This window comes from Dermacentor silvarum, chromosome 1 (assembly GCF_013339745.2).
Source record: "Dermacentor silvarum isolate Dsil-2018 chromosome 1, BIME_Dsil_1.4, whole genome shotgun sequence".
NCBI lineage: Eukaryota > Metazoa > Arthropoda > Arachnida > Ixodida > Ixodidae > Dermacentor > Dermacentor silvarum.
In genome coordinates this window covers 94,820,093-94,847,912 of record NC_051154.1, presented here as the reverse complement: position 1 = coordinate 94,847,912, position 27,820 = coordinate 94,820,093, and the positions used below count along the sequence as shown (strand labels likewise).

Sequence of the window (27,820 nt, the reverse complement as noted above, 5' to 3'; positions counted from 1 at the left end):
TCATCCACGCGCGTCCGCGCGCCGGTGCTGTTATTCTCCTCTCGTGGGAGTAGTGTACTCGGAGCGTTCAGTGCGGTCGTGTAGGTTGAACCAGGGTTCAATTTCGAGAGAGACTGGCACCTGCTGCCGCAGCGCCTGTCGGCGAAGTATCAAGCACTGCACTAGCGTTCTGGTGATTACCGAGATTACCGTTTGCTTATTGCCACTTCGCAGTTCCCGCGAGAAATGCCGCCCAACAGGAACCCGCCAATCAAGTACACGCAGGTGAGCGCGTTTCGCACGGCAGCGCCGCGCGATTTCTTTCAAGCGCATATCTGATGCGATCGAAACGGAATGTTTAGAAGCACATTTCATATGCGACGTGAAAAGATAGGAGACGATTAGGAACGAGCAAATTAGGAACTTCCTTATTAAATAAGTCTTCTGTGCCCGTGGTTGCGCGCGCTGTTTGAAAGCTTTGCTCCGCTGGTATTTTTTTGAGGTCCATCATACCTGAACAAATTTTATGTGTAGCGTGCACTTGATTGAGAATTATACATGAACAATAATCGTAGTTTGCATGCGTGTTTTGCGTCCGCATATTGGCCGCGACCAAACGCAGTGCAAATATTTGTGGAAACATATGCGCCTAATTTTCTTTTTCCTGAACGAGCAACGTACTGCGCAAAATGCATGAAGAAGGGCGCAAAGAGAGACAGGACAGAGCACAGACTACCAACTGGTCACGTACGTTACTCGTCCTCAACGAACTAAATCTTTTTCCTGCATGCATCGATCGGTGTTTAACTGTGTTGCTACCCTCAGAGTACAGTATACATTGAAGGCACAATTTATTTGTTATTTAAAATTGGTCATCATTTCAAAATTTAACTATAATAAAAAGCAAATATATGAGGTTTAAGCAACTCAGCAGAAGGTATGCGCGTCTGTAACTGGTTACAACTTACAAGCATATCAAATGAGAGGTGGAAATATAAAGTACTTACTTATTAATAGTGTGACTTTTTGTACAAACGGATGCAGTTGAGTATACAATTCAAATTAATTTCGTATTTTGAGATACAGTATATGCTCTGAAGCCTAGTTGCATAAAAGTGGTATCAGTTCAAAATGAAATCTTATTGAAAGAGCCTATAGTGATGGCTTTAAGCTGCACCTAGGGTTACCATGCAACCGCCCCGAATTTAGCGTGACAGTCCCGACTTTTGAGTAAATGTCCCGACTTGACTCAGTCGGGACGGCCAAATGTCCCAACTTTTGCTTTTCTTTTAGATGGGTAACAATATAAATAGACCAGATTTCACCTTTATAATGCCTGACAGCTTATTTTCACATCTTTCTTGTGTTCTGTTGCATTGTCATGAACATCAAGACTGTTTCGTTTTGTTGCGGTTCTAGTTCTATAGTAGACCCTAACCATTCACAGTACCTCTATTCATATTGGTCGCCATGTTAGGAAACTGTACTGTACCTTACGTGTTGTAAATCGCGACACGGTAGCACTATGTTGTACATACAGACTGGCGGCTCCTGGCACTGACAGGAGCAGTCGTTAACAGCCCCGACTTCGTTCACCTAAGAGTTGGCAACCCTAGCTGCACCATGTACTTTATTTATTTATTCATTGTTTCTACATTCGTCTTATTATATCAGAGGGGTTCCTTACAAAAATACACATTCAAACCTTGCATGAAAGCTCAAACATTCAATGTTCACAGGAATAGAACAAAACTGACAAACATGAATAAGCAAAAGAACAAACAAGAACGTAACAAAAAATGTCAGAGCCAACAAGAATAGTAATGCATATACAAAATAACATAAACAAAAAGCGAAATAAAAGCAAAAGAAGAATTAAGTAAAACAAATGAAAATGAATAGCTTAGTAACAAGTAAAAGTTACGAAGCATTTATTTATACATTGTTTCTAAAAGAACTTAAACCTTGGAGCAGCGGTGTTACTGCTCTGTGCACAATGAAGGCACTCTTAGGCTTACAAATACTGGCCTATGAGACCCTTTGATTGTTACCTGTTAGTTTTCTCGTTTGTTTGTTGTGTGGGTATGTCACTGTATACATGTGGGTTGTTTTGTCTATCGCGTACCCTTGTCATCTGGAGTAACATGCTAGGCCATATGGCCAGGAAAACATCTTCAGTAGCCATTAAAGAATGTCTCTCTCTATCTCTTGGCAGCACATGCTAAATCTTTAGAACAAGCATTTGGAAATAAATCAGAACTGCCACATCTGCTTCATTGTGTTGGTAATGCATATGATGCAAAGCCGTATATATAGACCTTTTCACAGTGCCAAAGGCATATGCATTTTTTCGACTGTGCTCTCTGTGTGTTAAACCCTCACTCGTTTATTCTCTAGCTTATTCCAGTAAAACCATGAGGTGCCCAAGACTAGTCCAGTCATGAATATACCTGTGCTAAAGATACCTATATGAGCTAGCTTTAAGATTTTTGTGAAAAAGTGTATATGCCGGTATTAGCTTTGTGTATAGTACAGTGGACGGGAATGGAAAGACTCAATCAAAAAAAGTTCTTGAATGTGCACCCAGCATTAATTACTGTTGCAGACTGCCATAATGTCCTGAGGTCCTCACAATGTTAAAACACCCTCATCTCCAAATGAACAGCCTACTAATGTACAGTGCATCACCTAACCCACAAACAGTGTCATCTTTGGCATCTTGCATTGCTTACTACTGTAAGCTATTGTCACCAAATGATCTAGTAATATCCAGTGAAGGGTAGTGTCTTTGTTGGAATTCAACGAAATACTTGCCCGAGTGAACAAATTGTCAAGAATTCTGCATAAAGCTCTCGGATAACTCCAAACGTGTCAGCGATATCGAAGAAACAACATGCCACATGTTCTTAGTGCACAACAGCCATCCTGGGGGAGGCTTAAGTCAACTATATGTATTAGAGAACCACAAAAAAGTTGCATGCACACACACACAAACACACACGCAGGCACGCACATGCGCGCGCACACACACACACACACACACACACACACACACACACACACACACACACACACACACACACACACACACACACACACACACACACACACACACACACACACACACACACACACACACCGGGTGTTTCACGTAACTAGAAGCAAACTTTAAAAAATAGGATAGTACACCTTGGACAATAAACTGAGACCTACGGCATATTTTTTGTAGTCTTGAGTTACTCAGATTCAATTAATCAAAATTTTAAATACTTGTTTTAGGTCATAAGTCACATTTCAGATTTTTTAGAAGCTCAGAAACACGCATTAAAATTGTTTCCATGTTGTTATCATTTACATGAGTCTTTTCTCCGAGCTCCAAGGAAAGCCTGCAAAGTACTTTAAAAAATGATGTAACTGTGTGCTTGCGCATCTGTATTGCAGCACTTTCAGTTCTGTTTCTAAAGAAGGAAGCCTGAGTACCCATTAAAAAAGAAGACAGTAATTGGCCATGGCATCCGGTAAACGTCAGCAGACTTTGTCATGAGATCAAATTTGGCCACAGTCCTAAATAAGAGATAAACCAGCGCTGAACAGGGATGCAAACACACTCAGTGGCTTTCAATGGGCATCAAGTGTTACAGCCTATGTGCACGTGTTCGATCAATGAAATGTATTGAAGCAATTCCACGTTCTATAACTGTGCTAAAAGAAATTTAAATTTTTTGCTGATGCCGTGTCTCTAACCTTTTGCTCACGACTGCACTGTTTTAGGCATTGCTTCAAGGACCTTTAGATGTCCATTAGACATTTTTAGAATTTTTAGTTCTTTGTTAGGTGCTGATGTGAGGACATTTAGGCACCTATTAGATAGCTTCGAAATGGCTTGTAAAATAAAGTTTAGAGGTGAATGACATTTTAACAGTGCACAGTATACCAGTTGAACCTATAAGCCTAACTTCTGTCAAAGTATTTTACCTTCAGTGGCTGCAACACCACTGGAATGCATGTATTATTCTGCACAAAAACTGTCTACATGGACACTAAAAAAGTTTATACAGATCCCACACATTTTGGGAATGAGTTAAGCAGTGCTTTAGTGAGCCACAAGACAACACAGCGCAGCACAATAAGAGACATGGAGCAGTTTTTCCTCGCATCTTGTGAAGCAGATGTCAGTGATGAATGCATCCTGCAACCGTCCTTGGCCTCAAACTTTACAGATGCTTGCCTAGAAACGGTACACAGCACCACCACTGAGCGCTGCATCTAAGCCTTTAGATGCCACAAAGAAAGCTTCACTAAGCACAATCTTTTAACCACAACCAGTTTTGTCCCACTCAAACTGTAACCTTAGGATTCACAAATATGGTTGTGAATTAATGACAGCATCGTTGCGTGGGCTTCTTTTTCAGGCATAAATCTTTTAATACTATTAGCATTCTTTGCCTACTTTGGGCACTTTGAGTCTATATATCTGCCCTCTTACACCGTTGTGATGCTGTCGTGGTCGTTTCTTTAATCATATATATATCAGGATATGCATGCATGTCATTACATTTATGTCACTTACGCTGTAGTGATGCTGTTGTGGTCATTTCTTTAACCCATTGGCTTGGCTACCGAATATTATGTGAGCCGCGGGGCACACCGTACCGATTATTTTTGCCGCTTACGGGCACTATGCAAACTTCCACTCAATACCAAATACTTAAAAATAAAAAAAATCTAGCATTCATTGTCGTGGACAAGTAGTGCCATATATAGACAACATTGTTAATCAAGTATAGAGTATATTGCTCATCGGGCCATCTATTAATAAATTTTTAAACCAACTATACCCCCTGTCGGCAAATCGCTGGCTCTGGCTATATGGCCCCTGTTGTTGGGCCCGGCGGTTCACTGGCTTTGGTAGCCAATGGGTTAACTTAATTTATATTGGGATATGCATGACATGGCATGTACACCCGTGAGAAAAAGTATACGGACCAGGGATAGTGCGATAAAGCTGATTTTCTCCTCAGTCTGTGAATGTAACATGAAATTGAAGACTGCAGTCCAAACTTGGCATTGCGAACTTTCCAGTGTATTCTTCAATTTCAGTTTATGCATGTTAATTAAAAGAAATTCAGTTTTTCCGGCGACCCTGTAGTCTGTATACTTTTGCTCACGTGTGTATGTCATGACATGACATGAATGAAACGAATGACATGCCTGACTTGACAAGAATGACATGCATGACATGTCGTGCCATGACATAAACTTCATCATCACTGAAGCGCGAGAGAGGAGCCCGGCTGCATACATTCATACATGATGTGTTTCGCCATTGGCAATATGGTATGTCGCTACATTGCTTCAACATTAATTGCATTATCGTTGACACTCATCGTGAGATGACTTCAGCTAGATTTTTCATTGTGAGCAGGCAGAGCGCATACAATTTTATAAATTTAGCCATTTTGCTAATATGACATCAATTCAGGCAGCTTACACAAAACTTACTCTTTGTATTTGTCAGAATTCTATCAAAATATTTCACCTTTTTTATTTCTTCACCCGCTACCATCACTATAGCCAATAATACGCAACACAGAGGTACAATAAAAATGCATGCAAATGGTATTTTTCTTGTAGCCATGTGCCATTATAACTGCTGCATTAGCAAAGTGAAAATCTGACTTTCCAGCCACTCCCTGTCAAAAGCATTTTTATTTGCAATGAGCTGAACAGTTTGTTCATAGTAGCAAAAAGGATCATGTAAACTAATTTAGTGTCACATATGTACCAATTGCACAGATAGGTTATCTGCAACTAGTGATCACTGTGTAGGAATTGGTGCTGACCTGTGGTGGATAACAACCACATTGTAACTTGTGTGAGAAAGTCCTGTAGGAAATTCATCTCATCATTGAACAAGTGTAGCAGAAAAATCTCCTTGTCATGAAAGTTTAGGTAAAGTGTGAGGCGTAGACATACGGGCTGGCTGTTGCAAATAAGTTTGTTCAACAGACACTGCACTTTAAACAAAAACATGGAATGAAATGCATTAAACCAAAATGTGAAACTTAAATTATAAAAAGTGCTTACTGCAATGAAAATTATGAGCAGTGCATACAGGCAAATTTTGCTGTGATGGAGAGCTAGTCCACTATGGCCACAGAAGCTAAGCAGCAACAGTGGTCAGTCAATGACAAGCATATTTCAGAAGCAGGAAAAGTGTGTAGCCGCACATTTTCATGTCTGTATGCTAAAGTGTTTGATGCAATAACTATTGCAGTGAGTTTCATATAAAAATATGGCATGAAGTGCTTAACTGTGTTTTCTACACTTGTCTGGTCCTTACAGCTCTTCATAAACAACGAGTTTGTCAACAGTGTGAGTGGTAAAACATTCCCAGTGGTAAATCCGGCTACTGGTGCAGTAATAGTGGATGTTCAAGAAGGTGATAAGGTACGTGAAGACTGTCACAAGACTTTTGGTTATTTTATTCAATTCTGAGGAAAGCTTTACAAACAAAAATTGGCAGTAACATTAACTTCTACAAAAAAAGTAAAATTGCTGCAATGTAATGAAGCTGTAGATTACGTTTTGCCCATTTTGTTTTGTTTACTGGATCACAACTTGCAAGATATCCTTTTGTCTCATAAATACACATAGCTACTCTCTAAAAGTACTGGAACAGTTTTGAAAAGCTAGTGTGCCAGTGTGCAGCTAGTGTGCCAATTATTTTAATTTGAAACTGACCATTACTTCATTTTTTTTTAAGCTAATGATATATTTTTCTTCACTCAGTTGGATGTGGACAAGGCAGTTAATGCAGCAAGAGAAGCTTTCAAGTTTGGTTCAACATGGCGGACAATGGATGCTTCAAGGAGGGGCCTATTACTCAACAAGTTTGCTGATCTGCTACAGCGTGATAAGGAGTACTTGGCTGTGAGTTCAGTTTGATTTCTGTTAGCTTGCTCTCACAACTTCTTAAACAAGAATGTTAAAGCACAATTGTAATTTGGGTCTGCTGACAGCATCAGCAGAAAAGACATTAAATCATGGACTCCTTTCTCCATGGTATCTGGCTCGTGTTTTACCATTATAGAAGCAGTTGTTTTTGACAAACATGCAACTGTTAAAAGGTGTCTCTGGTATATATGATATTTGTGCATGTCATTTCATTGCAGAACTTATGGCATAAAGTGGCATAAAGCTGAGTGTATTATTTATGAATAACTGTTTGCCCCCATATTCTTTCGTAGCATAAAAATTTTCTTTAATGTGACAAGCATCCTGTAAAATGCAATTTTCAGGCTAGCTCTTGCACCACGTGTGCGTAAATATTTGCAAGGTATATTATTAAGTGAAATCCTAGTGCATTGTTTAATGAGATTAATATAAACATTTAATGTCTGGTGGGGCAAGTTATTGATTGACAGACAGTAAACATGAATAAATTATTTCAAGTAAGCTGTTTTTTTTTTTTTATATATATCGTGTCCAGATTCACAGGTCATCAAACGAGCTCACCGTATCTCGTGCAACAGCCATCCAAATGCTGTGTACTCACCTCTTGCTCACACATCATACCAACAATAGTTTTTTTCTATGCTCAGCCAAGTATTAGAATATCCTAATTACTACCAATGTCACTCTTATCACTGATGCTTTTCACTTCAAGACTGCTATTTAAGAAAAAAAAAAAAACATCACTCAAGTCATCCCACGTAACTTCTACTCTCCACCATATCCTGTTTATACCCTCATGCTACGCCCCTGCCCAGGAGCCTTTGAGGTATTCAATGCATGAGCAGTAAAAGCAAAAATGTTTACAAATGAAATATCCCAACGTTTCAGGGCAAAATGGGCTCATCCTTGTGGTGAATGTTATGCAGCAGGGTTGGCACCTTTTATAGATCACTGCCTCATTTTCTATGGCCATGTGACCAGCCATACTAACCAGTTGGTGGCTAGTACTCCAGCCAACCAATTCGTGAGAGCGCTGCCCAATGTTCATTAGAACAGCCTGCACGATACCAAGAAATAAGGACAGCCAGCTTTGCATCTGTGAAATATGAGCTGACGATTTATAAAAGGTGACATCCCTGTGTCATTTCAGTCACCTTTAAAGAGGGGCCAAGTTGGCGCTGAAATGTGGAGATATTTTAGCAGTAAACATTTTTACATTTGCTTAGAAGTGTTTGGTTGGTGTTTGCTTTCAGCCAGTCAATTGTTTAACAAGGTTTTTAATGCTGCAACTAGATATTTCTTACATTTCATGTCAGGGCAAACCATGCTAAAATTGCCATTGCAGCGCATCCTATCATCACTGTCACAGCTTACAAAACAGGGTCACCAGCTTTATGAGCCTGGCTTTTTGTTTTGTCAATACAATTCTTGGGCATATTGAAAATATAGTCGTCTTCAAGTGGATCATTGTATAGACGCTGCAACTTACGTATGAGCATTAGCTGCTTTAAAGGTTAAGTCTTTGATTTTTGTTATTTCAATTTATATTTACACTGCAAATGTTATTTGTGTCTCCTGACAGCACCTTGCTCACTTTCTTTAAACAAGAGCTCTGCACTCGGAGTGATGCTGAATGCGAGTGCAGTTTTGCAAGCAGATTTTTGCTAATACATGTACCTTCTGGCATTTACAGAGCCTTGAAGTGCTAAACAATGGGAAGCCATATGCAGAGGCACTCTTTGACATGGACTGTTCTATTGACTGCATTCGTTACTATGCTGGTTGGAGTGACAAGATTCATGGGAAGACTATACCCATTGGTATGTACGGTGTGAAACAAAATACATGTACTGTTTGAATATTGCTTGTTTCCTGTCAACAAAATGGGCATAATTAGTGGCAGTGCAGCTTGTATGAACAACAGAAAAGTTCTATAACCAATAAACTCTGCAACAGTCAGATATAACAGTGCCAAAACAATTTTCATGTGAAATTTGATTTAAATGTGAGGTTTAATACTACTGCCAATTTTTTCCATCTGACATTTCAAGAATATAAAACTATAAACTGAAGGGACCCAGCTTTGATATGGTCCAGAAAGTTAGGATTGCTCAATAACAGATGTTTTTACTTAACATGTAAACCATGTTTCCACTAGTGCATTGCTTGAAGCACTTCAAAAATGAGTGGGCACGATGACATACACACATTTAATCATAATAATATTAGTTTAAATATTATTAGTTTAGTTTATTGAGCATTCTTTTTCACACAATGATATGTCAAGATCCAATGATCCAATACTCATACAATGATGGTTGCACAAAAAAACAAATAAAATGAAACAGTGAAAAAGACGCAAGGACAGGAATTAAAAGCTGCTGAAATAGCAGCTTGACGGGATTCCTGACCATGACATTGCTGCTGTTCTCTGTTCTCTGCTGTTGCTCTGTTCTCTTTCAAGTTCGATATCATTATGCTAACCGAAACATGGTATCATGACAGCAGTGCTCGGCTGTACCTTGATGGCTATGCTGATTGCGTTTTAAATCGAACTGACAGGCGAGGAGGGGGTGTGGCAATCTATGTCGCGTCGGGATGGAAATGCGAACATGTATCAGAATTTTGTGCAACAACATACGACTATGAAATTTTAACGCTTAAACACTTATCCGATATAATTTCGGTCGTATATCGCCCGCCAAATGGAAATATTTATGGCTTTCTGAAATTTTTTGATAATTTACTGGAATATGTTGCTGCTAACGAATTTCGGCTTGTCTGCGGGGGAGACACTAACATTAATTTTCTTGAAAATACAGCTGCCACATTAGAATTTACTAATAGACTTAGCTGTGCGGGATTTGTTAATCTAATTAGTACACCAACTCGTGTTACGATGTCTTCGTCTACATGTCTTGACATTCTTATCACGAATATTGGCACTGTTGTAGAGCATGCTGGAACAGTGACGTCGGACGTCAGTGATCACTGCCCTGTGTTTATGACATATCGTATTAATGTGAAAAAAAGTAGTTCTGAGACAAATGTGTTTACAATACAAGATATGTCTGATAGCAATATGGATCTTTTTAAACATGACGTTTGCATTTACGACTGGTCTTTCCTATACGAAATAAGTGATGCAAATGCCGCGTATTCCAAGTTTCTTTCTGCGTTTCTACAAATTTACAGCACACATTTCCCTTTCAAAAAGATTACGCAAACCAAAAAGATAAGAAAACCTTGGATTACGCAGGAACTTTAAAAAAAAATAAACACAAAGATAAAGTGTACCATAGATTTCTTACTACACACGTGCCTGAGGCACTGACACTATTCAAAAGGTACAGAAACAAATTAAATACGGAACTTAGACGTGCTAAGAATGCTTATCATGAGCGTCTGTTTGCAGACGCCACGAGTAAACATTCTGATACCTTGTGGAGCATTATCAATAATGTTCTTGGTCGCAAAAAGCATTCTACCTCACCAGACAAGATAATCTGCAATAACACTGAAATATCAGGTTTAGCGCTCGCAAATCATTTCAATAAGTACTTTGCAAGTATAACCGTGCCACAGCAAACGGAGCAAACTCCGCCCTATACGTTATCATTTCTTTCCACTTCGAACAGTCTATTTTTAAATCCCACAAGTGAATCCGAGGTATTTTGCATTTTTATGAACCTTAAAAATAGTAAAGCTCTTGACATTGATGATGTACAGATAAAACCTATAAAGTATGTTTTAGAATACATCACTCCAGCTTTAACGCATATATTTAATCTAGCTTTACAGTCTGGGGTGTTCCCAGAGAAAATGAAAATGAGTAGGGTAACTGTACTTTTTAAAGGAGGCAACAAAAATGATGTATCAAATTACCGACCCATCTCAATCATACCAGTGTTTTCCAAAGGATTAGAAAAGATTTTTTCCCGCGTGTCAAATTTTTTCAACAGACAAAACGTTCTATCTTGTGCTCAGTTCGGCTTTTGTAAAGGCAGGTCAACGGAAACTGCTTTGCTCACTCTTAAGGAACATGTACTAAAAAACATAGAAAGAAATTTCTTCACTTTGGCACTATTCATCGACTTCAGCAAGGCTTTCAATAGTATAAGTCATAAAATTTTGCTATGGAAATTATCACAGAATGGCGTTAGAGGTACTCCATTAACATTATTCGAGTCCTACCTTAGTGATCGGAAACAATCAGTTTGCATAAACCGCGAGAAGTCTTCTTTCCTTCCTTTATTAAACGGCGTGCCACAAGGAAGTGTATTAGGTCCTATGCTTTTTAATGTCTACATTAACGACATTATTAAAATTGATACAACTGTAAAATTTATCATATATGCCGATGACACTACTCTTCTTATTTCTGGTCCCAATTCACAGATATTAATAGAAAAATGTAACGATCTATTAACTAAGCTATCTGAATGGTCAATCACTAATTGCCTAAAAATAAATCCTACGAAAACTAAAGTAATGCTATTTCGCGCAAGAAATAAAGCTCTTAGTAGTAATCAAACTCTAGTGTGTGCTGGTAAAGAACTGCAAATTGTTAATGAACATAAAATATTAGGCGTTACTTTTTTTTCGCACCTTACCTGGGATAAACATACTGAAAATATCTGCAAGAAATTGTCTGCAATCGCAGGTGTTTTGTCTCGATGTCGATGCCTTCTTCCACCCAAAGCAAAACTAAACATTTATTATGCCTTATTTTTTTCACATTTAAATTATTGTAGCTTAGTGTGGGCGACCACAGGAAAGACGAACATTATGAAAATCCTTTCTTTGCAAAAGAAGGTGATTCGGCACATTGACAACATGGGTTTTCTGGACACAACGCGGCCAGCTTTTCTAAAACATAAAATTATTAAAGTAGAACATCTATACACTTTTCGGCTTCTAAATTCTTTTTACTTCTCAAATACTGCTTTCAAAAATTTCTTGGTGTCTGCTGCATCATTGACACCTAAATTAATTTCTGCCAATACGAGAAATAGCGACACGTGGCATGTGCCCTGGTTTCGTAATAAATATAGCCTACAGTCATTACAACATAACTTACCATCTATATTAAATAAATATGAAGGTACATATATTTCCTCATCCAAAGAACTTCGAATGCATTTTGTAAACATGTGATCACTGATTGTTTATCAGAGCCCATTTGTATTACCAATTTGTAATCCTTACACACATATATTTCTTTTTCAGATGTATCAAATATATTTTCTCTTATTAATTTTTCTGTCTTGTTTCTATGCATTTATGTAATTTATTTATTTTGAGTGTCTAACAATCTTACTATTTTTGATGTAACCACCATGTATGCCTTGTAAAGGACCATAGGCCTAGTCAAGCTGTTTACCAACAGCTTTTAGCCTATGATGTCCACCGGAAATCTTGTATTTCTGGAAATAAACCTGTATTGTATTGTATTGCTGTCTAGGAAGCTGTATGTACAGATGGCTTTATGTGTTCAATAAATGTTATTGACATACCATGCATAAAAAAAAGTCCTATCAACTTGTAGTTTTTGGCATTAATGTTTAAGCTTCACAAAGCAAAATGCTCAAGTAGATTTCTCCTTTTCAGATGGAAACCACATCAGCTTTACACGACATGAACCAATTGGTGTATGTGGCCAGATTATTCCCGTAAGTTGTCTTGAGGCACTGAACTGTGGAGCTGTGGAGCCTATATAGTGGTGTTTTGTAAGATTGCTTTAGATGCTCTTATTGACACTTATGCTTGGAACCAATCCACAGCATCCTTGTCCTTTATATCATGAGTAGATATCTGTTAAGATCGGTTTACTCTTGCATGTTCCAGTGGAACTACCCTGTGCTAATGGTCTGCTGGAAGCTGGGGCCTGCCCTGTGCACCGGCAATGTTGTGGTACTGAAGCCCGCTGAACAGACACCACTGACAGCATTGTACTGTGCCAGTCTGATCAAAGAGGCTGGCTTCCCACCAGGTGTTGTCAATGTGATTCCAGGTTATGGTCCAACAGCAGGAGGTGCCATAGCCAGCCACCCTCATGTTGATAAGGTGGCCTTCACTGGATCTACTGAGGTATGCTTTTAATGGTGACTTGTAGGTTTCTTTTTAGAGCTCAGCTTTGACAAAAACCACTATTATTTTAGCTTTATGTGGTGACAAAAAGAAGAGAACAGGGGGAAAAAAACAAAAAACAAGTGGAATGAAGTGTTTGTCGATAGTAAAGTTATTTGTGCTAGGAGGAAGATTTAGCTTGGGAGCTCCTATCTATATACATGGGAATGAAACAACCACTGCACCAATTTTGTTGAGGTTTGTTCATTTGTTCAAGTTATAATCTAGTGACTGATAGAACTATACTTTTATTGCAATAGCAATTATATGGACACTTCAACTGGATTTCTGCCGTCGCTGTTGCCGTCGCCGTGAGGTTCCGTATAGATTCCAAGGGCGATAAAACCGTCGCCGCGCGGCGTATGCGCGTGTGAAAGCGCGCGGGGGACGCGCGTTATCACGGAGAGCGAGCGCACGGCGGAAAGCAAGCGCGACCGTCGCGCGAAAAGCCGTGGGGTTATGGGAGGGAGGGAGGGAGGGAGGGAGGGAGGCGAGGAGACGCTGTGCTGCTTCACCAAATGCTTATCTTGCAATCGGGCGCAAGGGGAACTGGCCACTCAATCTCCCACGCGGAAACAAGAAAGCGGGAAGGCAGCGCGGGAGGGAGGGGGGGGGGGCAGCTTCTCCTCTGCCAACAACTTCTCTGCACAACTCCTCTGCACTTTGCCCGGCGCTGGCGGTCGCCCGCACCGTCTCTTATCTCCACACGGCTCTGACCTTAATATGCACTGTGCATTCGCCGCTCAGTTTCCGTTGAAGCGATTGACCATGCGAACAATTCACCCGCTGCGGCGGCTGCGCTTGCTGTCAGCGTTTTGACAGTCGTTGTCTGCGGTCATTCAGTGTGATCTATTCATGTTTGCTTGTGCGCGCTGACACCACGATTGTTAATTCAGTTAGTCCAAATGTGTCCAAGTTTATGCAGCCGATAAAACTACTATCCCTACTCCGAATAGCTCTCTACTAATTTGCTATCGCAATTGATGCTTCGCCTTTCGGGCGAAACTGCGACATTTTTTTTATTTAGGCCGTCTATTTTCAAAGGAAATTCGTGAAAATTGCAAAATTTCAAGAAACTCAACTATCAAGTTTTAACTTTAACTCTGCAATAAAAAACGATATCGCAATTCTGTAAACTGTATCTAATAACACATCTAAAGCGAACTAAATTGGTGTTTTAAACACCACTCTGAAATATATCACTAATTTGTAATTTGGGCTTTTCGAAAGCCATTGTAAACAATGTTACGTAATAATTTCAAATAAGCTGTAAATTATTATGTCACGTTTTTCCACCTTAGATGCTCTAACAGATGCAGTTTACAGAACTGTGGTATCTGTCTTTTGTGCAGAGTTATAGATTTGTAAACTTCATTCTCGAAAGAATGTTCCATAAGCCTGGAGAACTCATACTTAATTGTCAATGTTTTTGCACTGGCTTTACTCAACAAAGCTTTATATAACAAAAACAAAACAGATGTTTCGCCACCTATGAGGGTGGCATTGTCAGTACACGAATAGTTTTCAGTAGAGCAAATATACATGTTCATAAATAGGATATATAGAGAATGGATAAATAGGATGTATTCGCCCTATTGAACCATTTGTGTACTGACGATGCCACCTGCATAGGGGGAGAAATGTCTGTGTTTTCTTTTTTAACATGTTTTTGAGTAAAGCCAGTGCAAAAATGTTGACAAACTTCATGCTTCAATTTTTTTTAAAGTTTACCATTCTGCTTCCTGGAGTCACTAGAATTTATCTTTTTTTATCTCAAACGCAACAAATTTCCTTTAAATCAGTCAAGCAGTTGTCTCACAAAACCATTCCTGCGTTTTACATGTACTTGAACAGAATTGAAGTTGGCCCCAAGCAAAAGCTTCCTCTTAAGTGCATTCAAAAGAAACACTGCGTTCACTGCATGCAGAAGACAACAGTGTGTCTAGTGTACTCACAACACCAGATGCCCTTTTATTGCGATAGCAATTATATGGACACTTCAACCGGATTTCTGCCGTCGGCGTCGGCGTTGCCGTGAGGTTCCGTATAGGTTCCAAGGGCGATAAAATCGTTGCCGCGCGCCGTATGCGCGAGCGAAAGCGTGCGGGGGACGCGCGCGCTATCTCGGAGAGTGAACGCACGGCCGCAAGCAAACGCGACCGTCACGCGAAAGGCCGTGGGGGTATGGGAGGGAGGGAGGGAGGCGGGGCAACGCTGTGCTCCGGCACCAAAGGCGTATCTTGCAATCGGGCGTAAGGGGAACTTGCCACTCAATCTCCCACGCGGAAGCAAGAAAGCGGGAAGGCAGCGCGGGAGGAAGGGGGGGGGGGGGCGCAGCTTCTACTCTGCCAACAACTCCGTTTGTACTTTGCCCGGCTGTGGCCATCGCCCGTACGGTCTCTTATCTCCACACGACTCTGACCTTTGTATGTGCTGTGCATCCGCCGCTCAGTTTCCTTTGAAGCGATAGACCGCACGAACCTTGCCCGCTGTGGCGGCTGCGATTGCTGCCAGCGTTTTGACAGTCGTTGTCTGCGGTCATTCAGTGTGATCTATTCATGTTTGCTTGTGCGCGTTGACACCACGCTTGTTAATTCAGTTAGTAAGTGGATGTGTCCAAGTTTATGCAGCCGATCAAACTACTATCCCTACTCCGAATAGCTCTCTACTAATTTGCTATCGCAATTGATGCTTTGCCTTTCGGGCGAAACTGCCACTTTTTTCTGTTCAAGAATGCAAACAGTAGTGCCATAAATAAAAGCGAGACAGGCAGCTTATGCTTCCGTGTTTTAATGTTCCGTGTGTGCAAGTAAAGATAAAGACGCATGCCAGAAAGCACAGAACTTGTTGATAAGAGAAGCAGGTATTGCTGTTGCTTCACAGCATAGACTATACATTTCATGGCAGTCCTCTATGCAGCACTACCATTATATTAAACAGTACACATTCAGTACCATACCGCTGTCATTTTATTGACAAATTGAACAATCTATAATGACAGGGTCTCCTCAGAGTCTCCTGCACTATAGGGCAGTTTTTGGAACAGGCACCTGTGCGAGGTGTTACCAGGCAAAGTTAAGTGATTATTAAAAATAGGAGAGTAGCTGTGATGAACACGGACTGCACTGAATATTTTTTCTGGCGTGACAGATGCATCAAGACTTGTGAAATGATTGCAAGAACTCGTCCTTAAGTGCTTTCTGTATCATTGTCGCTTTATTCTTTGCAAAGTGTTTGTTTTTATCGCAACACCAGAGCAGAAGAGTAGCCAGAGCTGGTGTCTCATCTGCTTACATCCATGTAATATTTTAGCAACACATCAGTTGTGGTGGCACAGATCAGTATCTGTGTGATAATCATTAATGAATAGAATAACTAACCAAAATGCACTAATCATCTTTTTAATTGACACTAAGCCACAAACTAATTAGTGTCAGCAAGCAGCATATTCATCGCTAGATATCTTGTTCGTTGCACCAATTTCAAGAAATATGTACTCAAGATGTATGGTGAAATACCTTGCATTCTATTTGTGTACTGCACAAAAAATTCAGTTCTAAACTGGTATATCGCTGCACATTTTAAGAATGTATTTCTTGAAACTGAGGCATATTACAGGATTTCTAGCAAATGTATATGATTTATCCAGGCTGGCTTAAATTTTTCAAGCACAGCATGCCCCCTAAAGTCGTTAATTAATAATTAAAAGGCAAATATAAAATGTCAATTGATTATTCCATCTATTAGTCATGATCACACAGACACTGAAATGCACTGCTGCAAAAATGGCAAATTAGTTCTGCAGAACCCTGAAAGGTGAAGAAAGGTTCATGAAAGGGAAAATTAACGGGTGGGCTTCTGCAGGACTGATTTGCCATATTTGGTGTCTGCACAAAGAGCGATGGAATGAAAAATGTTAGGCGTAATGTTAAGGGACAGGAAGAGAGCAGTGTGGATCAGAGAGCAAACGGGGATAGCCGATATTCTAGCTGACGTTAAGAGAAAGAAATGGAGCTGGGCAGGCCATGTAATGCATAGGATAGATAACCGGTGGATCAATAGTGTTACAGAATGGGTGCCAAGAGAAGGGAAGCGCAGTCGAGGACGGCAGAAAACTAGGTGGGGTGATGAAGTTAGGAAATTTGTAGGCGCAAGTCGGAATTAGCTAGCGCAAGGCAGAGGCAATTGGAGATCGCAGGGAGAGGCCTTCGTCCTACAGTGGACATAAATATAGGTTGATGATGATGATGATGACTTCAAGTTGTTGATTAATTTGGCCTCATGCTGCAATTGGCTAGCCTCCAGTTTAGCTCAGACGGTAGAGCAACCACCACAGAAAGGTATTAGTCTCGGCTACAATCCCTAGACCAGGACAAATTTTTCAACTGCCTGAGCCTTTCTTTCTGTAAAACCCGTATTTGTTTCCCTTGTAGCTTCGTGCTGCAAAAATGATGTGCTGCCAAAAAAAAATTGTTTTTTTTTTCTCTCTTCTGTGCTGTGTTAACCCCTTAACTGCCATGGCAAATTTAGAAAATGTTTTGAAAAGTGCAAAATTTTTCTTAGACCTATATATTTTGTGCCAATTTTTTCTAAAAAATATGATACCAGGAATGTCTATTGCATTTTTACTGGTCTTGTTGAAAACAAGAATAGTAAAAGTCATTGTGTATATTTATGTGTCAAAATTACACGAAATTACACATACAGGGTGTTTCAGCGAACACTTTCAAAATCTTTTAAAGGTTGCCTGTGGCAGATAGCACAATTCTGGTAAACGAGCTGGTCTACTCGAAGAGGCGGACATTACTTGCACAAGAAATTGAAATACATAATTGACTAATTAACAAAAATTCACTAATTAAGTTTTTAACTAATTACCTGATGGCCCATATTGCAATTTACAAATTGTAGCCGTGGAGTTCGCAAGGCAGATCCACTTCAATCGAATTCTCGGGATGACACCAGTTTCGAGATATTAATTCCCGAACTTTGCGGAGAAATGCATTGGCGTTTCAGTTACTTCCTTAACAAAACGTTGCTTTATGCATTGAAGCACGAAAGTAACTGGAAGCAGAAAAACTCAATTAGTGAATTTATGTTACTTAGTCAATTATGCATTTCAATTTCTTGTGCAAGTAATGTCCGCCTCTTCGAGCAGATCAGCTCGTGAACTAGAATGGTGCTATCTGCCACAGGCAACCTTTAAGAATTTTTGAAAGTGTTCGCTGAAACACCCGGTATACACATGTGCAAAAGTTGATGAAAGTTCACGACAAGTTAACTCGTCATTGGCACCAGAGGACACTCGTAGTGATGACGAGTTCCCTAGTTAATAACAAAGTCTTCGCTAAAACACCTGGTTACTGCAGTATGGCTCAGAAATCACATTTTGAGGCATTGCCACCCTCCAATAAAATAAAATTTGCATGCTAAACCAAACTGCTAAAATGAAACCTGGCTACTTTAAAATATGTTAATTTATTAGACGTATTTAGAATGTAGTGCTGAAGATGAAGTTGTACTTTACAGCACTTATGCAGTATTATAGTTTGCTTTTTGCATGAGTGCATTAACCCAGTAAATTATGAATTTCTCACAAATTTGCCTGCCGCTTCAAGGCAAAGTTGAGCATGGAATAACCTGCAGTTTCGCATAAGCATTCACCTTACCCATCATGCATAATAAGCATGGTCTATACTGTATAGTATTATACTCTGTACAAAGGGTTAAGACTGGTAGAGCAATGTCTACCAGAACAGAGTACTTAATCCTGACTAAAAAAACTAAAACTTATTTCTGAGTACCTTGTGAATACATATATTGCAGGCGAGCATACATATCAAAATGGAAGTTACAGAACAATAGCCACTGAAAAATTGTATTTCAGGTGGGAAAACTCATCCAAGAAGCAGCGGGAAAATCGAACACCAAACGAGTCACTCTGGAAATGGGTGGGAAAAGTCCGTTGGTTGTCTTTGATGATGCTGATTGCAAGTATCTCTCTACATTGTTTTTAAGCTTATTCCTGTGTCTGCTTTATACATTTACTTTTCTAGTAATACAGTGCTCCCTAGCAAAAATTCCAATAAATACTTCTTTTAGTCTCAATAGGTTTTTGTGTTGGATATAGTATAAGACATTTATTAGTTTATTATAGTGGTTATATTGGTGTACTAGTCTATTGAACTGCGATATAATGATCGCGGATATAACAAAGTAAATGAAGAATGTTTCTCACCAATATCAGCAAGTAACAAATATATGCTTATAACAGATGTTGGGTATAACAAAGCTATTTTCATGCCTAATGCAACTTCATTATAATGACTGTATTAGTCGACAGGTAGTTTGTATTAGCTGCACAACAGACAGTTTCAAAATTATTTGTATTACACCACATACAGTGTTACAGTGCTTGATGATAAGCTAATAGAAATATATAATATGCCCACTATCATTGTATTGGGACTGTTAAAAGTTCAGTGTTCTGGCCTTGTAAGTCGTAGTAGCAAAGGTCGTGATTGCATATTTATGTTAGAATTTGTATTAGAAGTGGAACTAAATACCAATTGGTGTTGATGGGGCTTGATATATCAATTGGTCCCAATAAGCCCTAATTTGGAAGTCACTGGATTACTAATACCGTGAAACAGCAAATAATTAATAACTGTATAATTATAATTTGAGTTCTGAAACAGCAAATAAGAGATCTGTGTAGTTTGGTATGATCAGTGGATAGCAATATTTAACTTTTTCATTAGTTTAAATTCTCCCATAAAGCTTTACCTATTTGTATTTAACCACTGGCTTTTTTTTTGGTGACTGAAATATTTCTTGCATATATGTATAGTATGCGAGAGAGATTGCATGTAATGAAATGGTGTATACATTATTGAAATACCGTGGTGTGTTCATGCTTGAGTATAAGCTCCTTGAATCGAGTGTCAAAAATTTGTATATTATGACCCAGTGAACATTGCATGGCATCAAGGACTTGGCATCAAGGGTCCAGTTGTGTTCGAAAAGCCAATTGGAAATCCCAATGGTTATTTTAACAGTGAAGCCGTTTAAGCCAGCCATAATGTGTGGTTCGTATCAAGAAACTGCCGTGCCGTAGCCATGGCAACCAAGAGGACGGCGACACCAAGGAGGGTGGCGCGGCGCATGCGCACGCGGTCTCCTTCTCGCCAGCTCCTTCCTTTCCCGACCCCCGCCTCTCTTCTTGCCATGGCGCACTGAGCCAGGAGAAAAAAAAAAGGCGAAAGCTTGCACTATGCCGCGCAAAGCTCAAGACACAGCAAAGCTGGCCGATTGATTGCGTCTCTTGGTTGTAGCTAGGTTGAAGTTGGCTATGTCAAGGTTTAAACTTGGTTGTAGCTAGGCCTAGACTCGTGTACGTCATCTGTGCTAGTACTGGAAAGGTGCGCAGCGGTAGCGCGATGGTGCGGGGGAGCGTGACGTCATACCAGCTGTGGCAACGGCGATAGCGTGGCGGTGGCGTGATGGCACGGGCGCACGTTTCCAGTACTACTGCGGCCTTTCCAGTACTAGCACAGATGAGGTACTTGAGTATAGGCCTAGCTACAACCAAGTTTAAACCTCGACATAGCCAAGTTCAACCTAGGTACAACCAAGAGACACAATCAATCGGCCAGCTTCACTGTGTCTTGAGCTTTGCGCGGCCTAGTGCAAGCTCTTGCCTTCTTTTTGACTAAGAACGAATGGCTATTTTAATAAGAACTTAAACTAATAGTCTATTAGCATGTTGATATCCTTATAGGCTATTAGTTTTTTGTTGGAATATTTGCGAGGGTGCGCTTGTGTTACTATGACAGCAGAGAAGCAAAACCTTGTAACTATCAAATCAAAATGGATCATAGCCACTTTAGTAGTAGCGGTAGCGAAGGGGTCTTTTGTGCTTGCTTAGTGTTATCAAGGTGTCTGCATTTGAGATCTTGTGTAGGGTGTACGGGGAGCAAATACTGCAAAAAGCGTTTCTGCTACATTTTCTTTCGTGAAAATGTGTTTGTAACAACAGAGCACAGAGTGCAACAATTTCAAGTCACAAGTAAAATGTAGGGATTAGTGTGTGGGATTTTTTTATTATTATTGTATAGGTCACCCTCTTTGTATCTTTGTGTTAAGTATTGTGTATTCTTATCTTGAATATAGAAAAAAATGTGCAATTCAATATGTGAATAATTTGTTCAGTGCAGCAAAGCAGGTTTCAAAAAAGAAGAAAAATAGTGAGCTGTTACTGTCTGCATGGCGTTTGAGCACAATTCTACAAGTTGTAAAATCTTTGTGCACACAGTGGACCAGGCTGCTGAGATCGCTCATGCAGCTGTGTTTGCCAATATGGGTCAATGCTGCTGTGCTGGCACTAGGACTTTTGTCCAGGAGGGCATCTACAAGGACTTTGTGGCTAAGGCCAAGCAGCTAGCCAAGGAACGTATTGTTGGTGACCCATTTGATGAGAAGACTGTGCAGGGACCTCAGGTAAGCAGCTTGAGTTGAAAAAAACTACGCCAGTTAATGGGTGCGTAAAATGAAGGTAACAAAATTCAGGAAAAATTTTATTCTTGTGCATTATCCAGTACCTACTTTCCTGTTTTCCTATTGGTATATTTTGTATTACTAGCCATTTAATATTTAAACATGTTTAGTATGTGTGAGGACCTGCAATGTTCATTTTGGAAGATTTGAAAGGTACCTTGACTAATAAAGAATTGACAAGCAGGTGCCTGACGAACACTTAAGTGCAGAGCATAGTAGTTGTGCATGCATCTTCGATGGCTAGTTACATCCACATTCCTGAGGCAGTAAATGTATGAAATATAAAGATGACAGGTTGCGTACCAAGTGCTTCTTTTCAACATTATCAGCCTGGTTGAAGTGAAGACTGCATACTGGGCAACTATCCTGAAGTTTTCGTTAAGTTACGAATTTGGGCTTATTTTACGATTTCGCGAATTTGTGTCAAATGTTGTGAAACATTTTCGTGCGTGAAAACGTTTCGCTCATCGGTCTCCAAAGATAATCTCGGAAATCTTTCGACAGGTCAAAGCACACCAGAGGGATACTTTATTTCGAGCAATTCATTCAGGCACATTTCCATAGGAGGCAAAATTGGCAAAATCAAAGTCACTGTTATTTGAAAAACAATGTGCTACTTGTCAATTTATGATATTCCAAGTTTGTTGCGGCTTGTGTGCTGTGTCTAAAAGTTAATGAAATGCGTATGCATCCCACAAAAGCTGCATACTCCGGGAAAACTAAAAATATATATATATTACGCAAAATATATTTAAGAGGCAACTGCAACCGGTGTCAGATTCTGACCCTGACACCGTTAAAAAAAAAGTACTGAGAATGATGGTGTTTTCGAGATCTGCTGTGCGTTTTATTTCTTTTGTCAGATAGGAATGTGAGGACCATACCAAGAGGGCATTTGCCATTATTCATGACATTTTTTCCCTTGTGCATAACCAAAAATAAACCATTGTGTTTGTTTTATAATATTTGAGAAAAAAAGCCCAACACTAGGGGTTGCGTCAGTTCCGAAAAAAACCTGACACTGAAAGGGTTACCTCAGACTTGGTACCTCACTTTTAAGGTACCAAAATAGAGTACAATATATGATTGAGCATTAGAGGGTTAAAAAGTAGTCTTATCGAACATATTTCAGCATCATTAAAAGAAAATGACGGTTGAACAAATAAAAAAATTTGAGTATTTCACTGCATTTTATAGTGTATAGAAAGGTCACATCCCTGCTGGAGCTCTCAAAAATATTTTGGCTGTGGGTACGAAGTCACAGTCAAACTTAATTACAACAAAACAGGTTATAACAAACTAACAGGCATACTAAAGTAATTGGCAACTCAGTGGCGTAGCCAGAAATTTATATCGGGGGGGTTCTTCACCAACAACTACCACTCCTCCCTCATTCACCTCTCTCTCTCTCTTTCTATATATATATATATATATATATATATATATATATATACACACACACACACACACACACACACACACACACACACACACACACACACACACACACACACACACACACACACATATGGAGGTTGTACACCATGCAAAGACAAACGTTTCCTAGCACTCCCCAGACAAGAATGCCTTAACAACAAGGATGCATGTTTTTGCATTGCCGAAACACTTTGCTAAACTTCTGACAAATGTTTTTCATTGCTAAGGCATGCAGCTACTTCGCATCAAGTTATGCTATCATCGTTATGCTACTTTTAAAAATGATGATATTAAGAACAACAAAACTTTTGTTTGCGAACTGATGCAACGTATGTCGATGACGTAGCTGGTACATGACTTGGGCAAATGAACAGCACTAAAAACGGGGTCGAACAAAAAGAAGACAGCGCACTATCATGTGTCTTCTTGTTTGCAGGCCACACTTGTTGCAGCCCAGGTAACAGTCGAGATAACCATTGTTTTCCAGCCAGATCTTCTAGTGAGTGGTACAGCCACAGATACGTACGGAAGAGGGCAGGCACTATTTTGCAAGTCGCCTATAACTCAGTCGCGCTTCAAGCGTTACGGGCATGCCATATTATTGTAGATTTAAAAATACAGGAACGAAGCTTTGTGCTATAATAAGTTTCACTCACATCGGTGGCCTTCGGTGACTTGTTTCAAGAGATGTTTGGAAGTAACTTGTGGTCATGGTATTGTAGTCATCACGCGACGCATATTGATATTTGATCACACTCTGGAAATGATGAGGCAGATAGTCCGAAGCAGGGCTGCTTCCTGTTTAGAAGCCTTTGTGAAAATTACGGCATCCGTAGTTCGCAGTAAAATAAAGACCAGTAGCTCCAAGAGATTTGAAAGTGTCGTGTCTCCTGACACCCATCCATTCTAAAAATTGCCGAGACGTTAGGACGGGCTCTCCGCAGCAAGCAGCATGTGTTACGATGGGGTAGGTGAGCCTCAGCTAGGCGACTGGCCACGGCCGTCAGTTGTTGAGCGATCGGGCAGTGATGAGTCGCTATCCCTATGTCCATAATTATTCGCCAACTTCGTTCTTGATGCCTATTATGCGTGATCCCCCCCCCTTTCTCATATCCATCACCTCACTACCGTTAAAATTCTGTTCCGTTACTCACTGTCACACTCTTCAACTTTCACCGGGTCCTTGAACGGTGCGGCGGCCCCTAACATTCCTATATTTCGGTTTCTGTGTGGACTTCGAGGCCATTCACCTACCTGCCCTCTGACCAGTTTGTTGTGGAGGTTTCTTAGCTTCTCTGGACCAGCACCCCCATCCTTGATATATCTTGCCGTGCGCAAATCAGCATACTGTAGGTCTTTCTTTCTTGTCCCGTTTTACTAGCCTAACAGCAAGCTCTTCTGAAGTTTATTAACATAATGAAAGTCAGAGGCAAGGGAAATAAAACAAAAAAAAGGGGGGGGGGTGCTTATTATGCGTTTCCTAAACAAGCAAGTCGTAATATTTTTGGAATCCTTTTCTTCCGTACAGCGTGGTCGATGATTCGGTCAAGTACCAGAAATGAGAAACTCTTTGATGACACGAAGGCCTGGTGGGGAGTAACAATGCCCCCACTCTTTATGCACGCGCTCGTCCCATTATGTCTGAGTGTGGAATTTTTAGCACTGATCCCCCCTAAGCAACTATGGTTAACACGATCCGGAATGAGGTAGAGGTGTGCCATGTGTGGGGCCACAATGTTCTGTGCAAGGGAGAGGCGATCACCCCCATGACAAAGCCCCCTTCGAACCGCCACTAGCCCTCGCCTTGCTTTCACATTCTTTCCCTTTTATCAATGTTGCTCTTTAGAAGCCCACCTCCTAAAACTTTCTGTGCCGTGAGAAAGGGGGAAGGGGTTCGTCAGAAAATTTCGGGGGGGGGGGGGGGGGGGAGGGGCGTTCGACTCTTTTTCTCTGGCTATGCCAATGCGGCAACTCCTTTTCAACTTCCCATGGAAATTTGCAATGCATTTATATCTTTTTTTTAACAAAATTAAAAACTTTGATAAATGAATATATAATGAACCTTGTGAAAGAAGTGCTCGTTTGGGACGAACAGGCTCTGGGACTTGCGAAGGATACGTTAGAGAGAGCAAAGAACAGTGCCTCTTTTCCAGGCTTCAATGTGTTTCCACAACGTGAAGATCATTTCGTGCCGATTGGGTTGAAATCTGGCAGTGTGCAATGCTGCTAGCAACTTGTCTGATGCGGCAGTTCAAAACTCTCACAAGCTGTCAGACATCTGGCAAATTGCCAAACTGGCTGTGCTGCCGAGTCAGAGGACACTGTACTTCTGCACTTTAATTTTGCTGCCTCACTACCGCACTCTACCACCACTACCAACAGCCAAGCTCTCCCATGCTCTGTGCCCATAATAAGCTGCGCCTTGGTCGAGTGTGTTGTGAGAAATGTTGTGACTTGCTTACAGCACTCAGTTGTGTCAACAATACTGTCTCAGATGTGCAGTTGGTGTGCTGTTGTTGTTTGGTCAGTTTTACACAGCTTGTTTTCAAGTGTCCTCACAGGCTTGCTGCCAGCAAGTCATTGTGGCGTATTTATGATGGCGGACAATGTCAACTATCTAATAATCCACATCTGAAATCTGTAACAGATATGTTCTTACAAATTAAATGTGGTGACTGGCTCTTCCTGTGCAGATTTATTACCACTTAAACTAAGTTTAGAGGATACTTACAGGATACTGTAAAAGAGACAGTGAACAGATGTCTAATATCCATGGTTCATTCAGGACGGTAGAACACTTCAATGTCCATAATAATCTGCGCTCTACAAGAAAGGCATCTTACACATTGAGTGTTTCTGGGTTCAAGCTACCAGAATTATTGTCTTTTGCACCACCTTCTCAAGCAAGACAGTATTGTAAAGTGTTTATTGGTTTTCCCAAATTTGTCCCTAGATTGACAAAGAACAGTACGCTAAGATCTTAGATCTGCTGAAGTCAGGCAAGGACCAAGGAGCCAAAGTGGAGTGCGGTGGAGATGCTGTGCCAGGAAGCCGGGGGTTGTTCATCCAGCCAACAGTGTTTTCGAATGTGCAAGATGATATGCGCATCGCAAAAGAGGAAATTTTCGGACCTGTTCAGCAGATCCTAAAGTTCAAAACACTTGAGGAAGTGATTGAGCGCTGCAACAACACCACTTACGGACTTGGCTCTGGAGTTCTGACCAAGGACATTGACAAGGCCATGATGTTTGCTCAGGGCGTTCAGGCTGGTTCTGTTTGGTAAGCACAGTTTTTCCACATCAAAAGTAAAATTAGAATGACTTACATGTCAAAGGCTTACTCACTGCATCTTTGTTGCGGACTGAGATTCTCTATGCTCTCTTGCAACTCCTACCCACTCTGACATACCAACTCCCACAGAAACAGTGCACTGTAGTCCTCTAAAGTAAGAAGTGGTTTACAGCGTAATCATAACTAGTTCAATAATCATTGCTGTTAATAAAGCATGCACAGCTGTAACCAGCACTACAATTCATTGATAGTACTTGTTAACATTCACCAGCACCGTAATAAGCTGCACATTGCAGTGCAAGTAGTGTGGAACAAGAGAGCTTATGTATCTTGCTAGATCAATTGTGCGGTACATGTGTATGTGCGAACTTTGTGATTTTGCATCGTTCAGGATCAACTGCTATGATGCGACAACACCACAGACCCCGTTTGGTGGCTTCAAGATGTCTGGACAGGGCCGTGAACTGTAAGTGACTTTGTAATTGTGGCTATTTTATAATTAATCCTTTCTGACTTGCCAGACTTGTAGTCATTCCTTGTAATTGTAAGCCAAGCTTAAACGCTGAAAAAACAATTCTTTTTGTTTCAGTGGGTACGCTGGAATCAATGAATATGTTGAAATAAAAACGGTGAGTACTGCACCTATGTTTTCCTGCATAAAGAGCAACTTTTTAGGCTAAACAAGTTAGTAGTGCTGTCAATCTTGGTGTTATACCATGTGTGGCATCTATGGAGTGGGAAATGATGGAATGATCCAAGCTTGTGAGGAACAGTGTTTAGCTTATCTGCAACTAAATGTGCTTGAAGCAATAGGTTATTTTCAACTGATGACTAACATGCCTCTGAAGCCTCTATGTATAAATGTGCTCTGAAGGTCACATTTATACATAGACTGCAACACGTGCATGCAAATGATACAGCTATAAATGCTACCACTGTTTTAGTATTTTTGGTTTTTGCTGCAACAGTAGTACTCCTCAATACAGCATAACCAACTTATGCGCTATTTTACCAAATCTGTAATTCATTGTATCACTGCTCATTGCAATGAGGTTTGACTGCTGTCACCACCGCTATTAGTAACAAGCAGATGTCAATTGAAAACATCCCAGAAACCATAGATAAGTTTACAGAAAACTAGTTTTGGCCAGCAGCTGCATTTGCATTTTGCACTTTTGTTAAAGGTAGTCCTTACCAATTGTTATTACTTGCGCTATTGTGTTCTTGTCCTTGTGTACTTTCAGATTACAATGCAGGTTCCCCAGAAAAATTCTTAAGCATCCAAGATCTGACAAGCTTCTAAGAATTGATACAACGTACGGAGGTGTTCCTTTAAAGTCACAAGAAACTTTATGTTGATGTCTGTGGTAAAGATATAATTAAAAATTTATGTCAGCACACTTGCTCTGAGCTTAGCACTCAAGCACTGCAATCTGTTTGTGCTTGTCTATAATTTTTTAATAAATGTGAA

At 40.3% G+C, this 27,820-nt stretch overlaps 1 protein-coding gene across 1 annotated transcript; it reads left to right on the top strand.

Moving 5' to 3' along the window:
- On the top strand, positions 1-27,820 carry LOC119432812 (aldehyde dehydrogenase, mitochondrial-like). The gene is made up of 12 exons (XM_037699969.2): positions 1-264; positions 6,325-6,429; positions 6,772-6,912; positions 8,630-8,756; positions 12,547-12,608; positions 12,784-13,026; positions 18,953-19,055; positions 21,380-21,564; positions 26,012-26,337; positions 26,741-26,815; positions 26,939-26,978; positions 27,594-27,820. The coding sequence occupies exons 1-12, from the start codon at positions 226-228 to the stop codon at positions 27,624-27,626; spliced, it is 1,479 nt and encodes a 492-aa protein (XP_037555897.1). The 5' UTR covers positions 1-225; the 3' UTR covers positions 27,627-27,820.

What these genes read in the sequence shown, in the direction of transcription:
- LOC119432812 (XM_037699969.2), top strand. Translation starts at nt 226, where the DNA reads ATGCCGCCCAACAGGAACCCGCCAATCAAGTACACGCAG. An exon ending in CGCCAATCAAGTACACGCAG is followed by an intron (nt 265 to 6,324) that starts GTGAGCGCGTTT and finishes TGGTCCTTACAG; the next exon opens with CTCTTCATAAACAACGAGTT. An exon ending in CCTTCACTGGATCTACTGAG is followed by an intron (nt 13,027 to 18,952) that starts GTATGCTTTTAA and finishes ATTGTATTTCAG; the next exon opens with GTGGGAAAACTCATCCAAGA.